Here is an 18227-nt window from a genome sequence, read left to right as displayed (position 1 = left end):
AAACAAGTTTTATGAGTTCACGAATGGCTTGCTCAAGAGAGAGAAAGATAGTTTTGCAGTTAGCTAAGTCGGTTAAGTCTGATTTAATGTCCCTTCATTACTTAATCATGTTAAACACTGTGGTGTTTTTTTGGTTGCCAGCGCAAAGTCAGCAGTTTTTTTGTTATTGTGCATTTTACAGTTAATTGTTTTCCAATTAACAATTGACTGGTGTGCCAACTGATAGCCTGTTGCTGTATGTCACATAACTCAGTCATTCACTACACTTGGAAAGAAAAGACATACGAACATAATAATACACTGTGAGGCAGAGTTTGACTTGTTCAGCATTGATCACAGATGTAAACATGCTTGAAAGGAGCACAAACATTGCATCAGTGAAAAACTGAATATTTCCTGGAGCATGAATTGATTTGCTGGAATTCAAGGAGCTGTTTTGAAAGTAGGACAGATGAAGGGAGGTGATGTAAAGCCGAGAGGGAACGTGAAAATGGGGCCTGTGTAATTTAAGAAATGAGAAAAGGCAAGTAGAAGTACACATTAAAAAAAGAAAGATGGTAAAATTGTAAAAAATTGAGTTTGTTTTTGCTACATAGAGGACTCGGGTGACAACTTAATGGTTTGGTGAACATGCCAGTGGTGTAAAACTCTTTTTAGGGCTGAAGTGTCGTTCCAAACACCCATTACTGTTCACTGTAGGTACTTCTTGCTGTTGTGGGAGAGACTACACGCCCAGCATGTTTCGAGACTGATCCCACCAGGAGTAACCCCATTTAACCTGGAAGCAGTCTGACCAAGATGGGAGGCCAATGTGTGCCACGTTAATTTAATAACATGAAATGCTTGCGCTCGTCTCTGCTAAGATGTAGCCCGTCAGTGTTGATACAGGACCTCAAGCCTCTCAGAATAAGAAATGCTGCCAGGATCCTGACAAGACCCTCTTGTTCAGCATAAGATTTGCTCAAATTTGACAAGGAGAATGGTGGTACAGACAAGTCCAATTCCTTCTCTGCTTTGAATGAAAAGTATTCAGCAATGACTTTGACACAGACTTTATGAAAGCTGTTCTATTTTTGTCTATTTCATTCCTTAGCGGACCCATTGTAGGACTTGTTTCAGTTAGTTTTGTCCCCAGATCCCCTCATGAGTCTTAATAATGATTTATCCTTCTGTGTGATCCAATGAAGACTTGATATAACATGAATTTTTTTCTGTTTTAAGACACATGAACATATTGTTAAGATGCAAAGTTAAGGTGAAACCTTTTTTTTTTTCTTTCTTTTTTTAGTAAGACCTCGTTATCGTCTTCCTCCTCACAAGACAGACAGGAGGTTAGCAGCTGTGCTTGAAGGCTGTTAAACATAACATCATTTGTAGTCCAGATGCACAGATAGACATAAATAGATATTGCATGCTAAGACATTCACAGATTCTGTTGGTTATTTTTGGAGGGCTAATAAAAAAAGATTTCCGCCAAATTGAAAGAATGAGCCTTTTTTCTATCGACCACGGCCAGGGTCAGACAAGGTAAGGTAAACAGATGGAGACCAGCACTGACTTCAGTGGCTTACAACTAATATTGCATGAAACATTTGTTATGTATAGTCTCTGATCGGATCTTGCCTATATCTGTTGGTGGATTCCACTCAAATCTCAACCACTGTGTCACTGTTTCGCATCAAAAATAACAGCAACAGTCAAGTATTGAACAAATTCCCAGTATAAGTGTCGGTGCTCCTTTTCTAACCTAACCAGGCATTGCAAATACACCTTACTGACTGCAATTCAGAGCACTTTATCAAACACAATATGTGTGTGTTTCTCAAGTGTGGGAGAAATCAAACAAAAACCAGGAAGTACAACCTCAGGCATGAGGAAGAGAAATTCCCCTTATGCCTGATGTGGGTGTTTGAAAACCTCCAACTGATTATTGACACAAACTCTATGCTGTAAAGTGTACTCTATATTTTATTCTTACCTGCCCTTTTTACAAAAATATATTTCTTTAGTTGAAAACACTGTAACACTCATTTTGGCCATTCTACAGAAGTGAATTGTTTATGCTGTGGAGGCTGCGGTTACTCTCTGGATGTGCAGTGGGAGTCTGGCCAACCCGTAGCCAACAGAGACCTACAGACCTCCCTGTCCTGTCAGCTGACTCCGTTTCCCAGGGTCCCCCAATCCAAAAGGCCATCAGAGTCAATCTCTGCAAACACACAAGGAGGAGAAGCTGGAAAAATGTTTAGATTCATACTGAGCAGCCAAACACTAGCAGCTAAACAACTACTGGAAATGTAGTGAAAGTGGATGTGTGTGGTTTTAATCATTATAGAGACATTGAGAGGAGTCAGTAAAAGTTTCTAAGGATCCTTATCATTGTTTAAGCTGATTTCAATTACTATACGCACCATATGCGTGTGTGTCTATATGTGTCCTAACCAGTGATGTTTTCCACGTCGTGGGTCCTCCTACCACGGGGCCTCTCAGCAGAAGTTGACTCAGCTTGAGCAGGAGTCATTAAAAACAACCCAGCCTGCTGTAGCTTTGGGAAAGCCTCTCGTCATCTCCAAAAGGCAAAGCTTACCGGAGTCTGACACCTTATTTTGCAGAAAAGTCCCCCTCTGCAGAGGTCCTTTGATGTGTGGGAGTGTAGGAACGAGGGGAGGGGGCATGAATGTACTCCTCCGCAAAGGCTCAGTTAGCAATCAGTTTGAGCCGGAAGGAGCCACTAAAACAGACTAACTGACAGTTTTAATAGAGTTCAAACAGAGAAGAGCAGTTTACTATCTTTAAAATAGTTGTGCGATTTGTGATATTTTTATTTTATGGGGAGTAAAGTTCAATTCTTGAGTAGAGTCAGATGGTTTTCACATTGTCACAGTTTTAGTTAAAGCAGTCATGGGTACAAAGTCTCCTGTCCTGACTCACCTGTGATGTGTCCAGTGTTTCAGTGAGAAGGCAGTTACTTCAGGAGTTTATTAGTACGTATGCGTTAATGTATTACTGTATAGAACTATGTTGTAAGTTGTCTGTTTATTCTGTACACAAACTGAAGTTAAGCCGTCTTTTTAAAACTTGGAGAGAGAGCTAGCTGTTTCCTCCTGTTTCCAATCATTATGCTCATCATTATGCTAAGCTATTTGTCTCCTCACTTTAGCTCCACACATAACGCACAAACATGAGAGTGGTATTGATCTTCTCATTTAACTCTCAGCAAGCGAAAAGGTGTGCTTTTTAAAATGTCAAACTATTCCTAGTAAAATTGTTTTGACTTGATTTTAGGAAATTAGACAAGTTAAGAGGTTTATAAATAGTGAGCTCAAGCTTTTTTTATGCTAATTGAGGATAGTACTGCAACTACTTACATTTGACCCTAATTGTATATACACATGTCTTGTGGGGTTAGATTTGTGTTTATTTTTAACATCAGCTAAGTGGAAACAAGTGATGATCTACAAAAAACATCAAAAGGTAACGGTGCAGATTCTGTGGGGGATTTCATACATTCCAGTATCTAAGAACAGTATGACATCCCCTCTGATATTAGCCCCACCTTTGTCTCTCTTCCTTATCCCCCTTCTGTCTCGTCTTTTGGCGAAAGTGCTCACACACTGAGGCCCACTGTAGCAAGGGGCCTATTCATGAGGCCAAGAGACAGTGAAGGGAAACACAAAGAGCTCCCCACACAGTGGAGAAGGCTGTGAGCTCAGCGCTGACCCCTGAAGGATGTGTGTGGGCTGCACCCAGACACGGTGGCCCCCGCCGACTTGGGCCCAGATTCCTCCCTCCTCCCGCCCCCCTGGACTTGACCTTTTACTAAACTCGTGCAACTCCCAAAACAACCTCAAATAGACTTGCAACTGTCAATAGCAACTGGATGAGAGTAGTGGCTGAATGACATAAAGTCTGAATGGTTATCGACTGTTGCCAGCTAAAAGCCTCTGAAGAGTCTCTCCCGTGTTAAATGTTGGCATACAGCACACTGCTTGAAGCACAAAAGCCAAGCCGTGAGAATGAAATAGCTAACAAACTAAATTCAGTGGTAAAAGACAAGTCCTTGAGTTGAACTCCCTGTTCTCAGCCATAAATTAAAGCATAATATTCTGAATATTTCTGCCTGGAAACTTCACATATATTTCTCTTCTTTTTCTTGCTGATGGGAATTGTGACCGTTCTGGTCTAAAGCCATTGTATTAATACTCCTAAATACTTTCATGCCAAGAAATCTGTAGTACCATTTATCATAAAGGAATTTTTATTTTGCTTTACCTCTGAGACCCTCTTGTCTGTCTGTGCTTCCAGTGCTGGACCAGCTCCTGGTGGAGCTCCACCGCTTCCTGCTCGTCCTGGACAAGGAGACCCTGAGTGGGAATGCCACCATCCAGAAGGGCTTGCTCTCTGATCTCCTCCAGTCCTACAAAGCCTCCAATGGTATGAAGGAAAAAACTCAGAATAGAAGTGTTGTTGAGGAGAAAAGTGGAAGGTACTATGGACAAGACTTTTCAAAGTGTAGTGCATATTAGTACAGTAGAGCACTTTTTTTGCTTTAAAAATGTAGATTAATAGCCTCACTTACATTGCAGTCAGGAAAGCATCCACTGAATCAGCCTGAGTTCAGCGGACCGCTTGTGGCAGACCAGTCAGTAAACTATAAGGCGTGCATGCCACTAGATGATAACATCCTCACTGCCCTTCAAAGCCCCTTAATTTTATTAAGAAATATTAGAACTGGCCGTGTAGATAAATAAGGAAATACAGTTTGGAAACTGCATGACTTCACAATTCAAATGAATTCAGGAACTGAATTTGGTGGATTTTTTAGGGAAATTTATAAATATTTTTTGGCATGTGCAACTAAAAATAGAGAAAAGGAGGAAGACAAACAAGTCTTAGGCGTCATAATACCTCATGACATAATAGTTGTATTAGGAAATTTACATGTGTTCTGCCTGGTTTAGAAATAAGTGGTTGGAAAAAAAGTTGAAGTCTGAAAGAGAGTAGAACGATGGTAGAGTCAACCAAAGGCAAACACATTTGAAAACCTTCTATTTGAGCATTTTTAGTTAAACAGTGCTTTTTCTTTGGTTATTTCACTGTAAGACAATCTTTCATTCCTCAGAGAGATACAATCTTGCCTGCTCTGTGTTATGAGTTGACATTTACCTCCCATGAAGGCATCATTACTGTAGAGTTCCATCTCCAAGAAATATGAGTAAATATTTGTATCTAATAATGTATTTGTTGGCAAGCTCTCAGATCCTAATGTCACTTTTAATTGACTAAAGCAAAGTCAGTTATCAAATAGGTACGTTATCTGCTTATCTGCTAAAGGCGCCTTATTAGAGGGATCAAGATGACGGCTATTTTCAACGAGAGCTTGGTCATTTCTAAAACAAAATAAGTAGTCTCAAACATTTCCTCAATATTCCTTATTTATATTTCTTAACATTGTGGTAATTGTGATTACATGACAGTTAAGTTGGTTGAGGTTTAACCACAAATAAATATGGGTCATTCAAAGAGCTTATGACTGGCAGTAAGTCTGACCTCATGCAAAGCACCTTATGTAACATGTGGTCATGCCCTGCGCTTCCCACAACTCACTGAGCTCAAGCAACCCACTCTGGTATTATTTTGCTTTTTTAAACTCCCAGTAACCGCCATGTAATAATTATACTCTTGCAGGCTTCTATATAACAAATACATTTGGGGTCTTTTATCCCATTTTGGTGGCCGAAAACCACATTGTGGTGGCTGAATTAAATATTTGTGCCTGCATTTCTACTTCCCTTGCAAAATGATCAGATTGACATTTATTTTGTGGTTATTAGTTTTATTCTTACAAGCGAGCTATGATCAAACAAAGTGCCTCTTGCTTCATCATAAAATGATGCATGGCCTGTTAACGTATCCTGTCAAACAGCTAAAGACAAGTTTGTTTTTCTTGCTCACTGGCTCCGACACTCAACATGAAAATGTGGCAACTGCTGGTGGGCTGATGTGATTTACGGTTCCAGGAAGTCAGTTAGTTACGATGTGAACCAGTGCTATGCTGAGCCTCATCCAGGCATCAGCACCTAGGTGTGTGATTAAATGGGAATAATGAATGACACGCTGCTGCTCCTTCAGAAATCTTAGCTTTACTTTGAAACCATGAGACAGTAAAAATGTCCAGAAGCCACACTGGCTCAAGATCTTTGCTTTGTTCTGAGCAACAAACTCGACATTCTGTTTTAGTGACCCAATTCTTTTACATTCACTGTCATTTTTAGATTGAAAAAGCCAATATGGGTTTTGCTACTCCCTCTCTGTCTCTGTCAACACACACCAGCAGTCATGCTTTTCCATGTTCAGGTCCTGGACTCGTCTCTCCGTACTTCCTCTCCTGGCTCCAAGCTGTATCATTTTTCCGAAGCTGCATTTATCCTCTGGGGACGCTCACTTCCTTTGAGCAGAAGTTTATAAATAGCATTTCAACCCTGTTCCCCGAAAATCTGTTTTCACTGTGCAGGCAAAACATCGTTTTCATTCTGCTGTTGTTTGGTTTCACCTCACAATATCTATTTCAAAGCAGAAACCCTCTCCAGTGTATCACCCAGGGTTGGAGTTTCGTTTGATTTCCTCGCAGGGTATAATCTTTGTCAGCTAAAATATTGAATTCAATGAAACAACCTTCCTCAAAACTGCACCACAGCTCCGGAACAAATTCCCATAACAGGTTACAGTAACCAGCTGGAGCCCGCGACGCCAAAACCACTGGGTTTATTGTTTGAGAAAAGACATTCATTCAAACTGTTTATGTGGCAATGGCGATGTCTTCGCCAGCTTGTAATTACTCCTCCATGTGAAGACCGACATTAAACCAAACGCAGCCTTTTTCTCACTAAGCTGACTTCAGCAATTGGTGTATGACACGAGGTTTCATCATCTCCGCTTATTGCCTAAATGGTACCATTGCTCACACTGACCCGTAAATATTTACATTTGAGTGCAAAGAGAAGTCAAGTTCAGTCTCTAATGACAGCCCCGATAAAGCACTTAAATTCCTAATCACGGTGCTTTTATTGCTGTCACAGGAAACCACAGCTATGACTGTAATTATACTTTAATTAGATACTATTCTTTCTGACTCTCTGACTTTTTTTGCCTATAAAACTAAAAACTGATTGTATAATTTCCTAATTTTGGTTCTTTGGACGTCTAAACTGGTCTTAGCAGATGGACCAAGTTCACGAGCTCCATTGCATATTTAGTTATACGATCTTCCAAACTTCAAAGATAGAAGTGACACAGTGCTCTATCTGTGCAGGCAAGGAGCTTTCTGACTAATGTCCGATGAATGCTGGCCACGGTGAGGGTGGGTGTCAATAATGGGCCCATCTGTCTGCACAATGGGCCACTTGTTTGGGTGAAGTTCCCCTTTAATCCTGGACTTTTGACAAACATAATGAAAGTTTGTTTGGCACTAAGGAGGAGTCAGATTTTCACATCGGTAAATTCCAATCGGAAGCAAAATATGTGCGCTCTTCTTGAGATTGTATGGGCTAAAGAGGTGCAGCAATTTGGACAACCTTCCTCCTTTTGTTACTATTATCAAATGTAGAGACTGTAGAAGGATATTTGTAAAAAATACTGTAAATGTTACTATGATACATGTTTTGTCTGGTTGTATTTGAATGGCTTCACGTTTCTTCAGTTTAAGACAATGTTTGTGTTTGTGGTAACTACCAACAAAGTAAAACTGTCTTTGCTGAAGTACGCTGATGCGAACTGTTAACCACCCTTTGCTGTCTCCGTGCAGGTGCTGACGAGGAGTATATCTACATGAACAAAGTCATTGTTTCTGGGAAGGACAAAGACGACAAAGGTGTGAGTTTCAAAAGGTTCCCTCCGAAGTGTGATACTGATACTTTCGGATTTTTTTCCTAAAAAGTGGTTGAAATATAATCTATGAAGAAATGGATTTTATTCTTTCCTTTGAAAAGGAGGGATAATGACACAATATAGCATTTTTAGCCATGTGAGCAACTTGGCGGTCTAACTGTTGGATGGATTGCCATTAACTTTTATACATGCATGGATGCTCCCCAGAGGACATGATTGACTTTAGTGATCCTTTTTTGTAGTACCAACGTGAGGTTGACAATTTTTGTTTTTGTCTCAACAGCTATTAAATGGATTGGCTTGAAATCTTGTACAGATATTTATGGTGCAGACACGATGAATCCTAATGACTTTGGTGGGCTCTTTACTTTACTGCCACCAGCAGGTCAAAATGTGCAATATTTTGGTATATCTAGTGGTATATTTTGGTATATCTAATATTATTTAATTATGATAACTGTAATCTCACCATTTCAAATGCATAATCTGTAAAGGATGTTTGTTTTGAATTGAAATGCAACCAGGAACTACATTTTAAATCCAAGTTGGTCAAACACCAGTGCATACTTGTTCCGTGATAGCACCTCATACTCAATTTGACATGATTCAAATGAATAGCAGACATGAGAATAAGAGGCCACAAGCAGCCCCCCCCCCCCCCCCCCCCCCCCCCCCCTCTCAGCTCCCCTCCTCTCACCCCCATTTCCTGTCTGTTTCTTCGTAGCTCCTCACCATCTGAGACTGACCTGTTTTGTTTGGACAGTGTTGAAGAATGTGGTTTCAGTGAGCAGTAGACTTAACGCACATATTTTCAGCAGCAACGCTTGCAAAGCCACAACCTTTCTTTCTCAGAGACTGGTGGAAAGCAGGGGCTGTGTATGTGAGAACTGAGGTTTCTTAATTATTGATCATCTGAGCTTTCTCTTTCAGTTAAAGCGAGAGAGACATGTTAGACTTTAATGTTACAGTAAAACATTGTTCAAAAAGGGAAGCTATAGTTATCTCATCGCTATTACATGCACAATGAGTGGGAGTACTGACGGATTGTTTTTGCTGTAATTCAGCGTCAGCTCGAATGATGAGGAAGACTATTACGTGCAGCAAAGGTACATTAATGGAAGTTTTGCCTGATGTCCTGAGCAATAAAGTCATGAGGGGCAATGATGTTCAAGCCTTTTTCTTTTCCCTATCTAATGCTTAAGGACGTTCAGCAGTTAAGTTCAAGTTTGATACAGAGAAGCTTACACTAAGAAACCTTTAAAGAGAAGATGTTTAAAGTAACTGTGTCAAAGCTCTGCACTTGTATTCTTATGTTGATCCACGTATCATTATTCACATCGGTTCAAGCACCCCTATGGACATAACTTTGTTTTAAGGGAAAAGTTCCACATTTTGAGAAAAACACGCTTATTTGCTTTCTTGCTGAGACTTGGATGAGAGGATTGATACCCACCCTTATCTCTCTTTGCTAAATATTTAGCCAGCAGAATGTTAGCTTAGCTTAGCAGAAAGACTGGCAGCAGGGGAAAACAACTAGCCTAGACTAAAGCTCAATGATTAACATGTTATACCTACATGGTCTGAAAATAGGTTAGCAGTTTTCCCGTGTGTTTCTAGTCTTTAAGCTAAAGTAAGCTAACTGTGTCCTAGCTGAGAGGTGAGAGTGGTATCGATCTGCTCATCTAACTCTAACGCAAGAAAGAGACTAATTATTTTTATTATTTTAACAACTTCTTTGAGGAGGTCACAAGCCAGAAACTAATGTACATTAAGCCCTGGCCATAGTTAATGAAAGGGCAAATCCACTGAAATACATAATTCTTTAATCTCTCATGCAAAGTCAACTTTCTTGATCCTGTACTGTCTGTGTTTTGCTGTATAGTGTTGCTGCAACCATACAACTTTGTGATGTGGTCACTGTAAAGAACAATGAAGGGTCTGTGCTCACAGCGAGGGTTAGGGATACCAGGAAGCACTGATACGTATAGGAGACATCTGGAAATAGTGATTTAGTGAATAGTGAAATTGACATAAATGGGACTCACACTCTTTCATTTATCCCTAATTCCCGTGTATTCATTTCACAACAGTCAATATAAATGTAACAGTTAAGATTTCTGTTTTTCACTGACCTCCCACTCTATACTTTCATGACCTATAGATGACAGATCAGATGCCCTGGTCAACGGAAAAGCAGCAAAATATATCCCCGTCCCACAGAAGAGCCTTCCTGACCTGCCGCCTCCCAGAGCAGTAAGTGATTACCAGCTCGATTCCATCAGAGTGGATTTACATGTGAAATGATTTGCCTTAGCACACACAGCTTTTTGAGCCTCTGTCACTGGTGGGAATGGTAATAGTATAATTGACCCCAGTAGGCCTGCTGAAGTCAACAAAGTACATGGGAAAGTTCAGTTTAAATCATGATATTCAATGGTATGCAGAAGGAACCCAAAGACAAATTCCGACTTTAAATGTAATTGACAGTATATTGTTACAGTAAGAACATTGCTATCACTAAGCACCATAAGTATTTTAGATTGATATCACATGTTACCAGAGAATTGCATTGGCTTTTAATATACTAAAACAAATGCAGTGTGTGGTCATACAAGTCAAAAACATTTCCCACAACCTTCAGAGTCACAAGCCTGAGGCTATGTGAAATCTATTCTCCCACAGAAACAGGTATTTAATCACTCACGGGGCAACAAACCTGGGGAAGTGAGTATCCAAGAGTGTGTGTGAGAGAGCTGTGGTGTGTTTTATGTAGACTGGGAGGCCGGTGGCTCCTGAATTGGCCCAGTGTGACTTCAGGAAAAAAAACGTAGAGAATGAGAGGTTTCGAACATCCCATCAGTGCCTTTGAACTTTGCACACACACACTCATGCAATGCGGCCTCCCCTAATATAAACTACAGTAGCAGCTGTTGCTAATCAGAACAAATGTTTAGTGTCAGCACGTGTGTGCGTGTACAAGTGTGAGTGCATGTGTTTGCACAACGTTTGTGTCACTATGCTCTCCAGAATCATGTTTTTTTTAGACTTATATTCCAGTTTAGAAACCCCGAATAACAAAGCATTTTTTTCATCAGTTTAGCAGTAATTTCACAGTTGCGGTATTGCGTCCAGAAGTCCCTCAGATGTGTCTGGCAAAGACATTTCTTCTTCCTTCCCTTCTGCATCCAGCTGTGGTGTCACTGGTCCTGTCTTGGGAAGCCTGAGTAAACACGTCCACAGTGAACCACTCTTTGGAAATCCCTTCATCTGCCTGTGGGGCTTCCATCCATTTCCAGTGATGGTGTATTCAAGAGTTAGCATGTGTTTCACTGTGAACATGGAGTCGCCCCTTATCATTGCAGTGAACAGCGCCCCTTTGCTGTTGATGTAGTGTCCGGGCATGGCTGTCCACTGGCCTGTCGTGATGTTGTAGCAGTCCATCAGACAGCGCAGGAAGTCGTCACAAGGCCCATTGCGCATCACATACAAATTGTCTCTGTGGGCCACCATACAGTGGCCATAGCTTTGTGGTTTGATCATGGTGGTTGCAAGTCTCCATTCGTCTTTCACTGGTATGTATTCATAGATATCTGTGGTGTCTGGTGGTTTCCAGAAGCAAACAAACATCCGCCGCCTTGCAACAGCACATGCTGCGGATGCTATAGGTCTTGGTGCGTGTTTTATAAATGTCCACTCTCCCTTCTCAACGTCGCAACTCTCTGCTGTGGAAATTACCTGTTTGTGGAATTCGCCGCCAATGGCGTAGAGTCTGCCCTCGAGCCCCAGCAGGGTGAAGTCATATCTTGGTTGCTGCGGACCTGGAAAAGCTGTCCAAACCCCTGACTCAGGGTTGTAGCAGAAGCTGCTGTCCACTGTGTCCTTACCATAACCGTAAACTCCCCCCACAATGTACAATCGATTGTCAAGCACTGCCACTCCTGCCATGGAGGTGCTACAGAGAGTTGGAAGGCTTGTCATATGCTCCCACTTGCCCTCTTTTTCATCAAGGTAGCAAACAACCCTAAAGGAGTCGTGTAGCAGTTCCATTGAAGGAGAGTGTGTGCCTATAGCAATATAAGAAGCAGGAGACAACGATTGAGAATACTGAAGAAGGTCTTCAGGGATTGTACTCTCTGCTGCTTCCTTCAAATCATCAAAAGCATCGCAAAGGAAAAGAGCAGCATTGTGAAAGAGTGTATGCACCCCAAAGATGGAGGCTGCATGGTAAAGTAAGAGGCAGTTGTCTGAGTCGATAATGTCACAAAGATGCTGCACCAAACATGCAACCTGCAGGAAAGCAGCACACTCGACAGCTTCTACAAGCTCATCCGGGTCACTGATAGTGGGATCCTCTCCCCTGCAGACAGCGAGGGCGATGAGGAAACCCCTTGCGTGCACTCCTCCCTTCAGGTGGAGCTCGTCCTGGTGACTTTCTATCATCCCAGAGTGAAAGAGAGCACAGAAGTAGTCGCTGTGCCTCGCTAGCAAGGCCCGCTCCACAGTGAACCAGCTCCCCTCCACCCTCACTCTCACCCAGCCTGCCCGGTGCTCTCTGTGCTCCAGATCAAGGGTCGTATTCTCTGCATGAATATCCTGGTTGACTCCCAGGCCTTCAGGCACTTCCATGATCTCTTAAACCCAGCTCTTTTCTCTTCCTAAAACAGGCTCTCATGGGACAACAAAGTGTGTGACTCGAGTGTAGATTAGCCATATTTTCCTCCGAACTGGACAGTAAATAAAGGTTTGTGTGAGTTCCATTGCGTCCTGTCTGCATGGTCTGAAAATAGAGTTGTACTATAGATAGCAGCTGTGCCACTCTCAAGCGTCAGGCAGGGAAAGGAAAACTGTCGACATGCACAGTAAGCGGTAATGTGGCTGCCGGCAACTGGTGATTATCATTTCTGCAATGTAATTGGCCAGCATAAGTATTTGCTGAATTATTCATGATTACGTTATCTGCCAGCATTGCCTCTTTAAATTCATTTTTTGTTTTTTACGTGACTATTTCAATTTTGTACATGCATATTTTCTATATTTATCGTTGGTTACTCGTAAACATTTGTGCGTACAAATGGACGGAAGCCAAAATCTGGAACCAAAACTCTGAAAGGTTTAGAGGAGGTTAAAGTGTTCCCAAGACAAAATAGTGGAAAAATAAATACAGTGTGTGCAAAATCTGTGTCATGTGAATTTTTCTTCTATTTTTTCCATTTTCATTCATGCTTAAAATACAATTTCACTTACATAAGTGTTTCTAACCAAAAATCTACTATGTTACAAGTGTTGGGGAGATAGCAAAGGCCCAGAGAGTTCTCCTCAATCTGTCTTTTCAAAGCTGAGCCACACTGATTATTTTTATCATTACCTTCTCCTCTGCTCTGTGCTCCCAGCAGGCTCTCAGATACACTGTGTGTGTGTGTGTGTGTGTGTGTGTGTGTGTGTGTGTGTGTGTGTGTGTGTGTGTGTGTTTTCAGTGTGCCGGAGTCTTGGCATGGGAACCAGGGATTTTCCATGTTCCTCTGACTGTTCGTTTTTTGGGCTCTTTTTCCCACTCTTTACTCAAAGCCCCTCCACCACACCCCTGTTCCTCCTCCGCCGCCCCCTCTTCTTGCTTTGTTATTTATGCTCTGTCTCCTCGATCCATTCCTTCTACCCGATGTTTCTGTGGTGAGGATGTGTGTGTGTGTGTGTGTGTGAGAGAAGTGAAAGGAAGGGGCTAAAGTGACTGGAGTAATTGCAAAGTCTTTTGGGAGAAGTACACTTACAGACACACACCAGGCATGTTCCCTTCCCTTCCCCTGTTTCAGTCCAGCTGCTCTGTGGAGTGGCTCACTATACTCCTCTTTGGAGCAACAGGCAAGATGCAGTTTTTTTAGAGATGAGTGAAACGGAGAGAGAAAAAGAAAGAAGATAGAGATAAGGGTGGGTGTGCGGTCCGGGGGGCTGCTGCTGCTCTGGAATGCCTGGCTCTTTGTTTTAATTAATAACAGATGCCTGAACTGCTGTTTTTTTTCCACTGTGGAGCAGTTTACACTGTTAGTGCTGTTGACTATACTTTACAGTCTTTTCCCCAGAAGAATCACTTTTTCTTATGAAGTTCCTGTCAGCTCTTGAGCTTTTGTAGCTGTGTCTCTTACTTCTGGGGTCATATAATGGAAAAAAAAAGAATCTCTTTTATGGTCATTCAAATAGATTAAGTCTAGTTTTTGGTCATGTTAAAATCACAAAATGACCAAATAAACTGTAGTGTAATCATTATATCCCCTATTCCCTATTCATTGGGATTTAGTTTGAAGGTTTTTATTTTTGTTTTTTTTACATTTTATCATTTAAATTAAATTTATCATCAAAAAAGCACTCTATGAACAAAAAATGTATTAATCTGCAAGTATTAGTGACATATTGTTGTGAAACTGGCATAATTCCACTCTGTTCCTCTGTGATTAGTGGCAGGGACTAAATAAACCAGAAAGTTGCAGACATTGTCGTAGCATGAAAAGCACAGGTGTATCTAATATCATTAACGATGGCTCTGCTCCACTTAGCTGTTGGTGTACGCACAAAACTAAGGCTTTGGCATTGGCACACCTAAGTGGAATGCAACCATTACTCGTGTTATTAGTCACACCTGTGTTTGACAAGTCTGATCATAGCCAGTCAAATAGGTGTAGTCTTCGCAGTTCACATTCGGCCATTTTTTAAAAAAGAAAATTGCTTCTCATTGCATCATTTTGAAGTCATATGACATTCTGACATTTGTATTTGCTGATACTTGCGTTTTGAAAAGTCTTCAGCAGCTCCATAATGCATAACTGGTGTTACCGCAGCGATAACATCTCTGTCCCACGCGTTTCTTTGTGGATCCTTCCCTCCACTTTCCAGCATGCAGGCTAATCACACAAACAGTGTCTCCATCACTATGACTGTATGTGGCCCATGAAATGACGCCAGTTGTTATGACAGCCAACTGCATCTGCTGTGTGTTACTGGAAATGTCTTAGTTCACTGATGCGATATGGTGGGAAAAGAGCTCACAAGCTGGGGATTCCCTGTTTAATGGGATCAGCCCACATCAGAAATTATGATTTAGGGATTTTTATACAAACAGACAAATATGATTTGTTTTTCAGTATTTTGTTGTCCTGTAAATCTGAAGCTGAACCAGTAACTCGATTAGCACCATACCGTGGTGTCTGAAGACCCACCGCAGTCTGGTAATCACCAAACACAATATGTTACTGCCTCTTTGCTCTTTAATTGTATTCATTTTTGTCATTGCTACACTCCAAACATGATCAAACTCCCAGAGTTGATATCAGAGTTATATTGCAGGGAGGGAATAGCTTTTGCCGTATCAAACATTGCCACATCCAAGGGAAACTAAGCAGTTTTGACTGATCTCCACCCTTAATTAAACAAACTCTGATCTTACGAGATCCTTTAAGATGTTCAACTTTGTGAAGGCTCAAACTTCTCCACAGAGCCAGCCTCCCTCAGGCATGGTTTGCATGATATATGCAGCTCCTCTGCTTAAGGGTTATATTTCACACTTCTGTGATCTCGCAGAGAATGTGACAGCCTTGGGGGGATATAAAGTGAAAATGAAGGAATACAGACAGCATGTTCAGATCAGTGGTGGGAGGAAATATTAGACATAGTTAAGAAATCACTTTTTTTTTCATTCACAAAGGGTTTCACAGAGTTCACTTGAGAAAAGAAAAAAGTTGTTTTTGAAATATATCCAGCAACATCAGACTTCTGCAACATGAATATATGATCCTGTGTGTCCTCAGGTGGCTTATCCTATATGTTTTGCCTTATATGTGAGAGGCATAAGTGTACCTTAAACACTTTCTTTTTACTTTCTTTGGCCTCAAAAGAATCCTCCCTCTATGGAAGTCTGTCTCCATCATCCATCTCTTTGCTCCTTTTGCTGATTATACTGGAAAAAATACATAAATTTCATCTTCAGCAACTGAATTTTTAGAGCTGGTATGTCATCTTAGTTCTAGTATGTACCAAGACAAAACCTGCGCCATATCTCCCATCTTCTTCTTGCCACCATAGACGTGTGACAGTTGAGACTTGTGCTCACAGGCTGAGGAGATAAAGAATGTTTTCCATCGAGGAAATTCCAACTGGTGGGAAGTTTATGTTTCAACACCGAAAGTGAGCTTTCAATGCCTGACATATAAACACCTGATGGTGTAATTCCAATGTGGACGGAAGTGGGTTTAAAGCATAGACATGCATCATTGAGTAATTGGCTACAGAACAGCCGTTGTGCAAGAAAAAATGAGTGTTTGCCTATTAAATAACTGTGACTGTATCCCTGAAACATTTTTATACTGGATCTATTGTGGCTTTCTTCATAATTTCTCCAGAATTTTTCTGCAGATGTGTGGATGTATGACACCCCACAAGATCATGATCAGCACAACTTGCTGCCACTTGATAAATGATAAAACACACACCTAAAAAATACCCTTTAGTTTAATAGTCTAGATCATGTCCTTCCTGTCAGTTAAGATGCTTACAGTATTGTTTGCATCATAAAGAAAAGCCATATTGTCGCCCCATCCACATAGCTACATAGCTGTGTATATACATTTGTTGTGTGTATTATGTACTGTAAACTAAATGCCAACAGGTCTTTTGCCTTTCTACATTTTTAACATTTAAATTTGACAAACAGAATTTACATTTAACATGTTTAAAGGGTGTATCCAAAGAAATGCTTCAAGATTCACAACTTACCATCTTTAACCAACTCCAGTGATGACAGATGTCTCCAAAATGTTGTTTTTGGGGATCATGCAGCTGATGAACTGACTTTAAGTTTGAGTGTGAAAGTAATGGAGATATTCTAAATGAATTGAGACTTGTTCAAGCGGCCAAGCAGCAGAGAGTCTGGTGGTTTCCAGCAGTATGGGGAGAGCGTGAGACAGACAGTCTTTACCACACAGGAGATGAGAAGAAAGACAGAAGTGAAGCCAGACTGCTGATTGATTTCAGGAAAGCCACAGGGCCCACACACACACACACACACACACACACACACAATAAAATACATGCTCTCCCTCTCTTTTCCATACTCACACACACACACACACACACACACACACACACACACACACACACACACACACACACACACACACTCTTCCCTGAAGGCAAGCATGTAACTCTCTAGTGCACGGGGTCAGATGAGGATTGGTTACATGAGGAATTCCCTACTTGCTCCTGACGTGACAGCTGGATTAGCCACATGTTCAGCCCGGGGGGAAGCACACATGTTAATAATGTGCGTGTGTGTGTGCGTGAGTGTGTGTTGCTGTTAACCTGGATATTTTCCTCTTCAGGGCATTCATCCAACATACTTGTATGGAGGCTATATGGTTGTAGAAATTAAGTTGCTAGATAAAACGTTATATTTTACATTCCCTCACCCCTCTTCTCTCTTTTTCCCACCCCTCTCTCTTCTGTCAGGGTGTGGTGGGTCGGGAGCCGTTCCCCTTACCTGCAGTTCCTGCTCCAGCCTGTATAGACACCACAGAGAGTTACTATGAGGAGGCTCAGCCCTATGAGGAAACTTTCAACGGTAAGAACTCTGGTCCAGGATTGTTAGATTCAATACTGTCCTTGCTGCAATACTACTGCCAAGGACAGCTGCAGTAGTATTGTGAAACGTCATTTGAGACTGTTTCATCAAGGACATACCGGTAGCTCACCATCGTGAGGTCATTAAACCCTGGAATCTCTTCTTGAAAAATAAGGTGTGTGATGTGTGGGGGAAGTCATCAGCTCTGTTTGTTCTTCAGAAAACCTGAAGCTTGAGCTGTTAACCATAATGGAAACAGACAATGGTGACACTTGCTGACGTACCCGCTACAGGAAAAATGGTTTTCTGAGAAAGCGGTTTCATGCACTGCAAGACCTACGGCATAATATATCATGACCACATTCTATTCAGCTTCAGCTGAAAGCTAAACTGCTAATGGTATTTCCTCAGAATTGCTGCATTGATGAGCAGCACAACGTGGAGAACACCTGGAGGGGTTTCTATTAAGCTTCTATTGTAGTCATGTACAGCAAATTTTACTTTGATCTTTTCTATAATATAAATATTGTAAGACTTTTTTCCTCAGTTTTTTTTCAATCTTGCTACTCTCTTCTTCTTCTTCTTCTTCTTCTTCTTCTTCTTCTTCTTCTTCTTCTTCTTCTTCTTCTTGTACTGTACATTTTCAGTACAAATGTACATTTTTACACGTTTCCTTTGACGTTGTGTAGATGTGGACTGTTCTGGCCTCCTCTCAGGGCCCTGGATGCGAGTGCAGAGCTCT

At 41.3% G+C, this 18227-nt stretch overlaps 2 protein-coding genes across 2 annotated transcripts in view; one reads left to right on the top strand and one right to left on the bottom strand.

Moving 5' to 3' along the window:
* afap1l2 (actin filament associated protein 1-like 2) overlaps positions 1-18227 on the top strand; it is a 35528-nt gene that overhangs the window by 9076 nt on the left and 8225 nt on the right. Inside the window, exons 2-5 of the mRNA XM_070926587.1 lie at positions 4303-4431; positions 7802-7867; positions 10046-10137; positions 17374-17485. Of these exons, the coding sequence (XP_070782688.1) occupies positions 4303-4431; positions 7802-7867; positions 10046-10137; positions 17374-17485 (399 nt within the window). The remainder of the gene's footprint in view (positions 1-4302; positions 4432-7801; positions 7868-10045; positions 10138-17373; positions 17486-18227) is intronic.
* LOC139302934 (kelch repeat and BTB domain-containing protein 13) lies at positions 10993-12510 on the bottom strand. The gene has a single exon (XM_070926589.1). It carries the CDS (start codon positions 12508-12510, stop codon positions 10993-10995), a length of 1518 nt encoding a protein of 505 aa, XP_070782690.1.

Source organism: Enoplosus armatus, chromosome 20, assembly GCF_043641665.1.
Source record: "Enoplosus armatus isolate fEnoArm2 chromosome 20, fEnoArm2.hap1, whole genome shotgun sequence".
NCBI lineage: Eukaryota > Metazoa > Chordata > Actinopteri > Centrarchiformes > Enoplosidae > Enoplosus > Enoplosus armatus.
The sequence above is the reverse complement of the archived record's forward strand: the minus strand, read 5'-3'. Positions and strand labels throughout refer to the sequence as shown.